General features: G+C 33.3%; 1 protein-coding gene across 2 annotated transcripts in view; it reads left to right on the top strand.

The window, feature by feature from the left end:
• Window positions 1-3,595, top strand: part of LOC132552383 (E3 ubiquitin-protein ligase RNF38-like) — a 36,365-nt gene extending 32,770 nt beyond the window's left edge. For both annotated transcript variants that reach the window (XM_060216552.1, XM_060216553.1), the window contains 5 exons: window positions 32-346; window positions 673-831; window positions 1,176-1,285; window positions 1,418-1,724; window positions 1,883-3,595. In XM_060216552.1, the coding sequence (XP_060072535.1) occupies window positions 32-346; window positions 673-831; window positions 1,176-1,285; window positions 1,418-1,724; window positions 1,883-1,945 (954 nt within the window). In that variant the 3' untranslated portion in view covers window positions 1,946-3,595. The remainder of the gene's footprint in view (window positions 1-31; window positions 347-672; window positions 832-1,175; window positions 1,286-1,417; window positions 1,725-1,882) is intronic.
• Window positions 3,596-13,537: the final 9,942 nt, after the last annotated feature.

Here is a 13,537-nt window from a genome sequence, read left to right as displayed (position 1 = left end):
GTACAAGATATGGTGATTTTCTTTCAAAAAGGTGCCTGTGTCGGCTCCGGTGACCATGGCTCCTTATGGAATCCCTGTATGTACTGGCCCTCACCAGATCACAATGTGCACGGCTGCGGGTCACCTACCTGTATGTAACAGCCAGCCAACATGGTCCATCCCCGCCTGTAATGTCCAGATCCCTGCATCCTGTGGGGTGCAGCAGATCCCATCTTGTAACATACAACAAATCCCCATCCATCCAGGCTCGATACCACCCATGTTTCAACCTCCTCACTCCAGCAGTCATATACCTCAGCATCAGTTGGCCTCACGACCACCACAGTTCACCGGCTCCACCCATCAGGTAAGGCCAACAGCATTTTCAACATTGTTAAAATATTTTGAAATGTTTCAACATTCATGTTTGATCTTGAAACCAATTTTACGGATTCATACCTCTGTTCTGTAATCAAATTTTGTAAAATATTAGTTTTCTTTATTTTTAGTTTGATGTAAAAATTCAGTTTTATTTTAAAAAAGTCATTAGAAATGAAAGTAAATTGAACTCTTATTGAACAACACCTAACTCCTCCTCTCCCCCCCCCCCTTTTTTTTTTTTCAACAGTTAAGACCTCAATCTCCAATAATAAATGTTTTCTGAATTTATTGAATAACGCATGTCTATTACAGCGTCACGAGGAGGAAGTCCAATTAATATCAGATCACCGCCATGCCTATCCCCTTCAAGCAGCTCTACACCAGCACCACCCTGGGGCCACAGCCTTCACAGCCACACCTCCAGTCCTCCTACAGGAGCCCATGGTCCACCCCTCCCCTCAAGACATCTACGTAAGTACACCAACTACATATTAGAAGAGAAATTGGACAACCCAACCAATAGCACCAACTGTTTGTCATAGCAATACTCAACCTTCCTAACAAACCATATCCTTTATCTCTGAAAATTTTCAAAATGATGTGTACTTTAACCTAGAATTTGATCCACATCCACTTGCAAATGGGTGTTATAAATATTTGATCAACTGGATCAGTAACATCATTTTAGTTCATAATGCTTGAAACTTTGAAATAAACTACTGCATATTTTGCATATTTTGTCAATCCTTGTTATTTTTATATGTAGGCATGCTGCTAGCTAAAAGTTGTGCTCAATTTATTCTACTATGTTACAGGGACCGTTTCACAGATACTATGCACGCCATCGTACAGCTGGCCGCAATGGTAGATTACGCTCCATACCTCCACCTCCACCACCCTACCCAGGATTCCTGCTACACTTCCTGTAAGTATTACACTTCCTGTTTAGGCAATTCATCTAGAAGTCATACTTAAATTTTGGTATTGTGTCATAGCACAAGAAAGGATTCAAAATTAGAATTACGAACCTTAATGAAAATTTTTGTGAATATTTCAGTGCCATGTTGGGTAATCCACCATTGCCAAGATTTGGACGGGATTTCCGAGAAGATGCAACAGAGGTAGAAAATTATGAGGCATTATTAAATCTTGCGGAGAGATTAGGAGACGCAAAGCCCAAGGGGCTGACTAAACTTGAAATAGATCAGCTGCCCGCCTACAGATTTAATAAGGAGACGCACCACTCAGGCATGGATCAGACTTCCTGTGTCGTGTGCATGTGTGATTTTGAGAATCGCCAGCTCCTCCGTGTATTACCATGCAGTCATGAATTCCATACCAAATGTGTGGATAAGTGGCTTAAGGTATGTTTTCCATTTGCTTCGGTAAAATTTCAAGATTTTCAATTCAATTCTTTTAAACTTATTTTGAAATTGAAATTCTGCATTTGAAAAAGAAAAGAAATGCCTGCCAACAAAGCACTTACAACATAACTATTTAACTTCCCTTTTCATTTTTTCAGACAAACAGAACCTGTCCTATTTGTCGTGCAGATGCAGCGGAGGTAGCTAGCCAATCAGATTAGGTGTTAAGATATTAAAGTCAAGCAGGCTGACCTGGCTGTTCCACCTACTAATCACTAAGTTTGGCTGTTACATCTATCGAGAACACTTGTCAAAAGCTGATATAGGACACCCAGGTGGCCGAAGGAGCAGACAGCTGCGTCAACTTGTCATTGATCCAAGCGGCAGGAAAAGAAAATATGTCCGAGAAACACAAGGATAGGAAAAGTCACTGCTAGTGTGATGAAAGAAACATTTTTTCAAAAATGGAATGACAGCAATATGAATGGACTGTTCACTGCAGCATTTGAATTCACTTGAAGGATGTTTTAGCAGACATGGCATGTTTCCCCTCTTCCCTTTCTTTTTGCAAGTGACTATAGTTAATATTGTAAAATGGTGCATTACAAATATTGAACAATTTACACAGACTATAATGGTGACCAAGGTTGAATTGTTTAAGAAATATTAACAATGATTGTGTGCATTTCCCCCCAACCTCGTCATCAGTAACAAGTTGTATTTTGATTGAGTTTTTAAATGTTACTCAATTGTTGCATGATGTTTTTTGTTATTATTATTATTTTTTCGTTTGTTTATGTTTATACCCAAGTAAGTAACCCAATCTCAGTGTTTTATTAAGTAACTGTTACCATCAAGTCCCAGTAGATTTGTGGCCATACACAACAGCGGTAAACCAAAACAAAAAGGATGGTGGAGAAAGAGATGGAAAGGTTTAAAATTTTAGGAAATGTGACCATATATTGACAAAGAATACCTTATCAAATCCATATTAGGACAATCAGTGTAATTGTTGCCATAAATGGAGATGTATTTGTTGTTATAATCATATATGGGCATACATTACCGGTATTGTCAACCATATATGGCCTTGAATTTAGTGATGAGCAGGCATTGATGTGGTAATATCTTTCACTCTTTTCAAGGAGAGTTATGGAAGCCTGGGTAGATCAGCTTTATGTGAAAATGTGATTTATTCTGATTAGAATTATAAAAGCTATATTTTTGACACGTATGAATTTCAGTTTTAATTTAGAGGAAAAGATTTGGTTTAAGTAAATGTGAAAAAATTCCATTCTTTGCAGTAATCTCTAAAAAAATAATAAAAAAAAAACCCAACACATTTTGGAATTGTTTGTGGAATACCATTGTCTGTATGACAGATTTACTGCATTGTAAAATCTGGGCTCCTATAGAGGAGAAAATTATGAAATGACCGCTGAAGGTGGCCAGTTTACCGACATGCATGATTACTGATGGCCACAGACCATTAGCTGTAGGAGTTGGTTTATTTGTATCTACCTATAGACACTTGGTATATTATTTGTATATTTCAGTGTTTTTGTCGCCTTTTTCTGTATGACATGAACCGTCTTCCTGTTTTGTAATCCAGCATGTACTCGTTCATTTCTGTCTCAGACATTGCTTACCCCTGATTGTGCTTTAATAATTCCCAGCAATTACATCTTAAGGATGTTAAATATAGACCATTATTTTACGGGTGACTCTTTAAAAAAGAGAAAAATAACCTTACAACTTAAAATTGTGAAAAATTTATATTGAACTATTTATTTCATGTCATTAAGTATCAAGAGATAAAGGGATAGCAAAAAGAAAATGTTTTTTTTTTAAAGTAATCATTAAACTGTCATCATTTTACCCTACTTTAAAACTTTTGATGGCCAATAATAAAAAAAAATAAATTGGATCTGTTTTTACAAATAATTTTTGCAAATTGTAATAATCGACGTGATTAATCTGACTTATAATTGATGTTTTGTCTAATGGGACTATTCAACTTTTATACCTCTCATGCCATCCTGGTCACCTCTAAATTTCCATAATAGAATGTTCTTGCTATTTGAAATGGAACAGTCTATTTCCATCAGAGGGGGTCTCCAGGATACATATTAACATTTATATTATTTGTAGTATGCTAAATGCAGTAGTGTGAAATATTATACTTGTGTTTGTAACATTTGGAAATTTGCTTTTTCCGTTCCCCAAGTACTTGTATAAAGTTTGAACATTGTAAGAATATCTGATTAAAATCGTACACACATATTTTAAAAGTATACATGTATAAACTTAAAAAAAGTAGACATTTCATCAAAGTTTGACATGAATATTGTTCCGAGTGTTTCAGGGAATTCGTTATCAGAATTATTCTTACAGAATTTTCTGTCTGGAGTAAAAATCAATTAGTAATTGGATGTGAAAATTTTGTTTGAAAAAACCAAAACCTTTGAAGAAGTATTTCTCCAGGATATAAACCTATCAGTATTATGGAATATAACTCATTCAAAATTGACAAATATGAAATGTGCACAAAAACAATATTGAGGAGAAATATCACATTAGGCTTAGCAATTGCAGGATGAAAGTGGCTATTGAGAGAACTAAGTTTATATATAACAACTACTTAACAATGAAGTCTTTCCCATCCCTCTCCCTCATTCCCACCCCGTAGCCCAGTCCTTTAAAGAATTCATCTTCATATGGCAGACTTCTTGATGCATGTTTTTTTTTTGAAATTGTAAAACTCTTACTGAATTACAGAATATTTTTGCAGTCTTTAACCAAAAAGAAGATGAAAAAATAACTATAAAATGTTTTGTCATTTAAAAGATGAAGTTTGGATCAGATGGGCTCCAGGGTTGTTTTTAGCAACACTACATAGAGTGACCTCCCTTTGTTGTTTATCGTTCCCTGTTTTCTGTCTGCCATTATTTGGTATAAAGGGCTATATATTTACCATTGTTTAGACTTGCTAACCTCATCAATGGCACTATGTTATTACTGAGACAACAATTTACATTATTAGAACTACAAATTTCTGTCGATTCTGTTCACCATAACTGAAAATTCAAAATTGTACAGCAATGAGAAATTTACTCATGTCAAATGATTGTGATGGCATAAATTTGGTAAACATTTCAAGGTTTGTCAATGTGCGCTGCTTATAACCTCTAAACACGTTTTGTGAATTGAAGTTTTTAATTAACCTGTTATAATTCAAGAATAGATGTGAATTGCTGCAGATTGCCATGGTTTCATTTGTTACATCATTGTCACAATTACAATTATATGGTGATGTCATCAATGAAAAACTTCAAATATGTCAGTGTCTTCTATTTGATGTCAGTCAGAGAAAATGTGTTCATCAGTTTTTTCTACAAATTTTATGCATTCTAAAGTTACGACTAGTTGATGAAATTTAAACTGTAAATTGATGACAATTTTAATTTTAAGCTCACGAGATGTTCTTGAAAATGACCAAACAAAAAAAAAGTGGGGGATGGGGGGCCATCTTGGTTTTGATGATAATAATGTAATCAAATATCATTTCTTAACTGTAAGTCCAAAGTCAGTTGATATATATTGTCAAACCTGTTTAGTAATTTATAAGCAACATTATAGAGTTTGGCACATATGGTGGACAGAAGGGTAGACATTTGTGGGGAGGATTGTTTGTTGTTTGTGACTGAGTGCCTGTCGTTGTAACTTTTTTTTTTTTTTTTGGCTTATATTGTTACTACATATACATGTATTATGTTTAGTGAATATTTTGTTTACAAATTTTACAATTTCACATTAGAAAGGTTCTTTTTGCTATATTTAAAAGAATATTGTAAATATCTTGTTTCCTTCATTTAGATTTTCAAAGTTTAAGCTTTGTATAACATTAATCTTGATGATATTTTTTTTTAATTAATTATGTTATTTGCTTGTTAAGTCACAATGCTTAGCAAGTGTGAATTTCAGGGATTTTCAATAGATTCCAGGGCAGAATGATTTGACTGATTTGATTGGATATTATTTGAACGTGTTCCAAAATGTTACCAATCATTCATCAGAATTATATTTATGAGTAAATGAAGCATGATGGCTGGTAGACCATTACAAATTTTTCATTAAAAACTATTTAAGCAAGAAGAAAATTAATGAAAATGATTTTAATTTGATAATAACAAGCCTTTGTTTGATAAATGACATTCAAACAGAAGTTTTGTGGTTGGTAAAAATGAAATGTGTGGGGATTTTTAAGTAGATCAATATTTTACTAGCTTGGTTGTGATAATGGTTATTGCAGTTTGTATCAGGAAAAACACCCTGCCAACAAGCATTTTTATTTCTGCTGTACTCTTGGAGTTACAACAATGCAATATACTGATATCTGTACAAACTGCTCATATGAATATATACTATAATGTAGTTATTTTTCTTCGAGCCTGGACTGACCTGTTTTTTCTCAGTGTAGTAAACAGGGTCAGAAGGCTGCTTTGGTTTAGGGTACAAGTCAGCATTTGCTAGTGAGATATATATTATTGCCAGAGTCTCACTTTAAAAGGACCCAACCTTGTTTGTTAAAGTTGAAGTCAAATTTCAACAGATTTGTCAGTTTCATTCAAAGTACAAGACTGCCATTGAGGTTGGTTTTGGACTGGAATTTTATTTCTTGTAAAATTTAATAATAAAAAAAAAAACAAACCTGTTTCCTACTTTCAGAATACTTTTTTTATTCAATCTGAAAAGAAATTGTCTATTTATTCTTTTCATCACTAACTCTCTGCCATTTTCTTTACCTGTCTAGAAATTGTCAGTTGTTGCCAATTTCTCATTGTTGTTGAAATTATCACATAAATTTTTAGATCACTGACAAAATTGGCAATATGCCAGGTAAAGAAATAGCAAATCCTGTATGTGACAGGCTCACATTAAGTGTTCAGAAACACAATTTGTACTCTTCCTTCTGATTTTTCTGAGAATTTGACAGGGAACAGGTTGTTTTAGCTTCAGAGTAAGGAATGGGGCCATATGTTTCATACATGTATATGTTTTTTTTTGTGTGCACTTTTGAGATTCTCATATTTCATGTACAATTTGTACATGTACTTGTTCCAAAGAATGTGTTTTTGCCCAATGTCAACTCTTCTTCTGCGGAGCTGCAATAACTATCATGATTTTTTTTTCTATCATAATATTTTTTTTCCCATCAAATTGTTCATTTTTCTAATAAGAATAAACATTTTCAGCCATACGAAAGTCACAAGTATCATGTTGAAATTAAATTCATATTGTAAACAAAGTGCTTTGTACACAAAGTGGGCCAGTTTTGATTGACTGGTGCTCTTTATATAGGGTTGACAAAGTGACTGATCTCCGTATATGAAGGGTTGATTCACGGTATATTTTTTAAGCTTGCTGATGATGTTTCTCATGATTTTTCAGTTCCAACACCATGGCAACACTGAAGTCTTCAAACAGCTTCTTTTCTCTGCATAATCTGTATTTTTCAACAGTATTTATCATTGGTAGATCCAGTGAATGTTATGTAACTGTCAAACATAGTTTAAAATTCTTTTGAGTATTTGAACTTGACCCATGTCTCACCCTTTCCATTTTACATGAATTTCATTGTTTCATGCACAAAGATGCACATTTATTTCAACGCCAAGCCAAAATTTTCAAACCCAAATTTTTCTTATTAAACTGTAATCTGATCACCAAACATATAACTCTAGTGTCATGATGAAAGTAGAAAATTAACCATCATTATAATGTTTGCCTTTTTTTCTTGGCCATTTTAATGTTAAATAATAATTAGTTAGAAGCATTGTTTGTTAATTAAGTACTACACAAATTATTCAAGTGTTTTAAAATTTTTGAATTTCATGAAATATGGCGTGTTTTTTTTGGTTTTTTTTTAATTGTTTCTTTCTTCCTGTGTACTCACTTGAGTTCACTCTTGTTTAGTGTTCATGGATACATAAAGATATCATAGATTCACATATTTTGATTCATGTTGCCAATAACAAGACGAATGCATTAGAACTACATCAACTAATCACCCCCACGAGTATCTTGGGGATTACTTTATCTACCTCCTTTGAATAGCTAGGCCAGCGATCTGTAAAATAATTATCATATATTTTGCAAATCTGTCCTGCTTTACATCATCTATAGAAAAAAAATTATATATAATTATAAATTACATATATTATATACGTGTATTATATACCAATTATCGTATATAAGAATTTTGCACACTTTCTATTTTGCAGAAGAGTTTCTAGGGTTTGTGGGTTCAGGATACAATGCACCTCTTCTGTGACCTTAGAATGACCTCTCCCGTGAACTTTGACCTTTAGCACACCCCCTAGCTTTGTTATGACCTTGATTGTTTACAGATATTAACTGTACTCTTGTCCACACCAGACAACTACAGTCGAGCAATAATAAAGTACAGATATCTATATATACGTCTTGTGTTCTCTGTTTCTACAGTGTTTTTTGCACAGACTTTGTCTGTAGTACATCGTCATACTGTATTTATCGTGCTCTAAGCCCATGCCTGGTAATAAGCCCACTATTAAATCTTGCTGTTCTGAGGAGTGAGCAATAAGATATTATTTTATTACCCTGTTTTAAGCTGATCCCTTGACAAAGGTAATGTGTACTGGTTCCTCTGCGCTCTTTGCATTATTGTTATTAAGATGACACATATTAATAGTACCTTTAATTGATGTATGAATTTAACTGCATCATACAACTGTTATGTCCTTCTAGGATTCATAAGTGATTATAACGGCCTCAATTTTGAAGGTAGGAGGCCACTGAGGAAAATCAAAGGTGATTCAAGAAATGTCAAAATTAGATGGGAAAGTTATTTGAGATCCATAATTCATATTGATTGAAGCAAAGTGCCATGTCTGTTTTATTACATTTGAATATCAAAACGTGAGTACAGACTGATGAAGGTATGCTCCGGTGCCATACTCCATTGTGTCTTACTCCATACAACTAGTAATCACTAATCACTGTCAAAAATGCCACATCTTTCATGAAACATTGTAGTATGTTCTTGTGCAACTTGATAATAAAGTTTGATTGGCTGAAATTATGCAAAGTCATAGAACACTTGCACCAGCATGCAATATGTTTTATCACTGTTGCAAATGGAAATAGATTTCGTAAGTTTTCATACATCTGATAATTTCTTAAGAATGTCAAGTACATGTGTATAGATAACAGGACTTTGTATTTGTTAATGTTTCTAAATAAGGATGAGTATATGTGGGCTTATTGTGAAGTATAGGCTTACTGCTAGAGCAATAAGAATAACACCTATGAAGCAGTACACTAATGCCTGAACCAGGACTAAAAACAATTAGTACTAACTCCTTTTTGTAGGAAGAAATTAAGTTACCGGTAAGACAAATCATCGTAAAACTGCAATAACAGCAAAAATGATTTGACATGTCTGTAGTTACAATGATGTGTTGTCATAAATAAACAATATTACAGGAAGTACATAAAAAACCATCACGGTCAAAATTCAAAATGGATAGAAGTCATTGATAAGAGTCAATGACAGTAAAAGATATGGCCAGACCACATGTAACAATGCTTCTGGAGGATGGGGCTTGGAAATATACTGTAATTAGTGAAGGGGAAGAATGAAATATTGGAATGAAATTTATTAACTTCAGAAGAGTCAGTAGTTTGGCCAAATAGTGTTTTGTTTTATGCCCTAGGAACAGACACAATGAGGATGTACCAGAGTTCCTGGAGGGAAACCCATCAACCTCCAGCCAGTATCTAGCGACTGTCCCTGGCAGGCCTCAAACCCATGGGTGGAGGGTCATTAATGAAAACAGTCAAATTCAAATTGCCCTACATCCATGGTCTGTCATCTGTCAGTAAACAATTCTTGTTTTGCTATTCCTTGAAAAGTACTAGATGCATGTTTTATATATAAGTTCTATGTGGTCCTAAGTGTTACCTTACGATTTTAAGACTGATCTGAAGAAGAAAATGGCTGACAGGTGGCTATCTTGGATTTTGAAAATTTGTTTGCACTATTTCTTGATACCGGATACTGGATGGATCTTTCTAAAATTTCACATGCAGGTTCCCTTTGTTTCGCTATGGATTTAAATATGTAAGTCATTATTTCAGTGAACAACTTTCCCGTATTCACAGATGTACATGTATATTTGTACAAAATATGATAAATGTAATCGAAGAAGGAAATAATTGCCTGGAGAGCAAACACTAACACATGGTGATAACTCCACTAAAACTAAGTTTAATGTACAGTTATTTAGTCACCATTTATTGATGATCATTAATGACTGGATCCTATTTACCACTGGTAAAGGTTCAGAAAGATGCAGGATTCCATTAGAATTCAAAATAGATAAGAATATTAGAAAAAAATTGTCTTAAGATTCAAAAACATTTCAACATATACATAATCTGCATACAAATTTTTCCGAGTATTTCCAGTGTTGAAATTTCTGTGTCATTGGAGCCAGATGAAGATCATCTCAAATTTATTTATTTTCTGTGGTGATCTAATGATAAAGAAGGTGAGAGAAAAAACTAAATATCCTAATCCTTATTTATAACATCATAATGTTACTGTTTATCATGGATTATTTAGGTAATGTAAATATATGAAATTCAGTTGATTTGGATCAAGCAGTTGGCAGGAAAAACTAATATAGAATTAGATTAAAATACTTTCATCTGAGGCAGAAAGAAGGAGTTGGATTTCAGAAGTTCCCTATATCTGGTCCAGCCCCTCTTGCTGCCACCACATTCTTGGAGATTCTCATTCTCAATTTATACAGAATTCAGAACTGATTACAAAAAAAAAAAAAATGTTCAATTCTTTTTGTTTCTATAAACTGATATTTTGTCAATGTTAGTTCCATACATCTATTTCCATTAGGGTCTGTGTCACCATTTTATTTATTTGAAAATGTCCTTGCCCAAATAATGCCCCTCCAACCAGATCTGGTTGAATAAACTAAGCAGTTCCAGACAAACAACAAAATGCCATATTTAATAAGCTATATAAAACTCTAAACATTGAAATGTGGCCTCATTTGCTGAAAAGCCAAAATGACGAAATTGGAGATGTAAAACCTGTTATATTAATAAATAAATTGCATGTGGTATCTGCGTAGATCCTTTTAACAGTTTAGATGAAAAATTCAAAGATGAAAATAATTTTCCAAAGGTCAGAGACTCAGTGATATTTAGAATTGAATCTGTCAGGACTGAAACTGAAACATTTCACATTTGTAAACAATGGAAATTAATAGCTGATTGTTTTGAACATGTTCAGTTATGAAAGGACCCACACGAACATATTAGTACAATACTAAAGAACGAATTGTGAACATTATGAAATTCAAAAGTTATTGATAAAGGACAGGAACAGACATTGTCATTAACTGTACTTAGCAATGTTACAGCAATATATGTCCCCTACCAACCCCTACAAGCTATTACACTGTAATAACTTATAATGATGCTGCTGTTTGGTGTTCATTTGGCAACAAAGGAAAGTATGCAATTAGTTTGTAACTGATTTTAGAAATGCAATAAATAAGTATGGCAATCTGTCTATTCAGTTTCATCACCAATGTGTAACAATGAGTTATGGTCATTTGTAAGTGTGTGAGGTGTGATGAAAATCCTGTAACAAATGAAGCTGCTAGAGTGCTGTCCATGATTTTCTATCAATACATGTAGTAAGTAACTACTTATTGACCTTGACCCAACAACCCTGAAACTCAAACTTGTTCAAGTTATTACAGTGTGGAAACTGATGAAAATGCGCTGACAATGATTTTCAGAAAAAGTTAGTGTACTTAACCTTGACCCAACAGCCCCGAAATTTGAACTTGTCCAAGATATCATAGTTGATTTTATGTGTGGTTTGATCAAAATCCAATAAGGAATGACGCAAAAATCACATTATGATAAAGTAGTCTTATTCTAAAGATTTATAATAACTTGCCAAAGAGAACCACATCTTCAAGCCTGTATATAAAAATTTTAGCTTTCTAAACCCAGGAATCTTCAAATGAAATAAGTTACAATCTCTTTGTCAGTACTAAAGGAGCTGACTTTTGAAAATTTGTTTCAATTTTGAAACCCATTTTTTACAGGTTCTACCAGTGGGATCCTGCTTTTTATGCCCAACAAATGCAAATTCCTTGCCTTGAAAACTCCATGTAAATTTGTTCATGGAAATCCCCTTACTGTTCTGTTTTAATGAGATTTTGTTTTGTTTTGTTTTTTTATTTGACAGAACTGTCAAGAGTTAAATGCTATTTTGCCTCCTGATTTAAAATTCATAGAAAGTATCCTAATTGGTGGAGGGTAGGAAGAGGCTGCTTTTACATTTAGTACACTCTGGTCAACATGACACTGTGAAAATAATTTTTAAATCTCAAAATTTTACTTTGTCCTTGGTTCACATTTGATATAGTATAACACAATTACAACAGATAGCAACTGACCTTGAACCAAGTGACCTTCACCTTTGAACTGGCATTTACCAATTAATATTTCATGAAAATGTCAAATTACATACCAGTGAATTATCAAAAATTGTGACCATTACATCTAATGGAGTCAATTGATCTGTTACTTAATAACATTCTCATTGTCTCAAAGATGTTTTTCAGTGCTTGTTCGCTCAAAACATGGACAATACAGACTTTTCAATATTGAAATTTAGATATTAATATTCAATATTAAGACAAATTAAAATGCATTCAAGACTTAACACATAGATTTGGATACTGTTTTTAATCTTCAAAGTTTGTGCAATATTAATTTTTTTCCATATATCATTATATTTGAATGATATAAAAGTCTGAATGAACCATGCAGAGAACAAGAATCTTCAATCTGCTAAATCATTATTTAAAGAACAACAACCAGAATAAGGTTAGATTAGATAAAAATTTATTACACTCTATATGATTTTAAATATGTCCCTTCTCTAGTTGTTTGGAGGGATATGTAAATAATACACATGTGTATAAATAGTACAACACAATCAATGCAGCAGGCTGACTCACAATGTTTTAATTTTCAGCCTCGACATGACACCACTAAATTAACACTCAGATATTTCATCATCTCTTCTACAAATATTTTTGATAATTATCTATAAATTAATTGGTGATGTTTTCTGTATCTATCTTTCTAAACAAGTCATATTTTACACCCAAGATGCACTACCTTTATATCACAGGCATGATTTGATCATGGGGTCGTGGTACATATCCTTACACAAACTGAACTGGAGATCTATACCACGTACCTATGGTTCGGCATCACAAATGCTGCATTTGGCAAAATCATCTCCCCCCAACACCCCCCTCCCCACTTAACATAATTTTGAAAATTTGAATTTTTATCATTATATTACCAATTTATATATCCTACAAAAAATTATCATTGACTATATGGACATAAAAAAATTAACCCTATCATAACTACACTGATATTGCACTCAAAATCCTTGTCTATACTAGCATGAATTGCATGTTATCTACTACAACTGAGATCATGCAAATCAACATCGGTTAGGTTCATGATAAACATTCATACGACCAAGAAACTCCTATGAAACTAAAACTATACAAGTCTTAAAACAAAACAGAGAAGTCCCTATCTGATATCCCTGACAACAAAATTACACCTAGTATTGAATTGAATTAATAATTGCTTTATGAATACTCAGTATAATAGTTTTAATCAGCTAAAAAGCTGAGACATAC

This window comes from Ylistrum balloti, unplaced genomic scaffold (assembly GCF_031769215.1).
Source record: "Ylistrum balloti isolate Yb309-2 unplaced genomic scaffold, AGI_CSIRO_Ybal_v1 Utg370246, whole genome shotgun sequence".
In the NCBI taxonomy this organism is placed as follows: Eukaryota; Metazoa; Mollusca; class Bivalvia; order Pectinida; family Pectinidae; genus Ylistrum; species Ylistrum balloti.
This window is presented reverse-complemented; position numbering and strand designations above follow the sequence as displayed.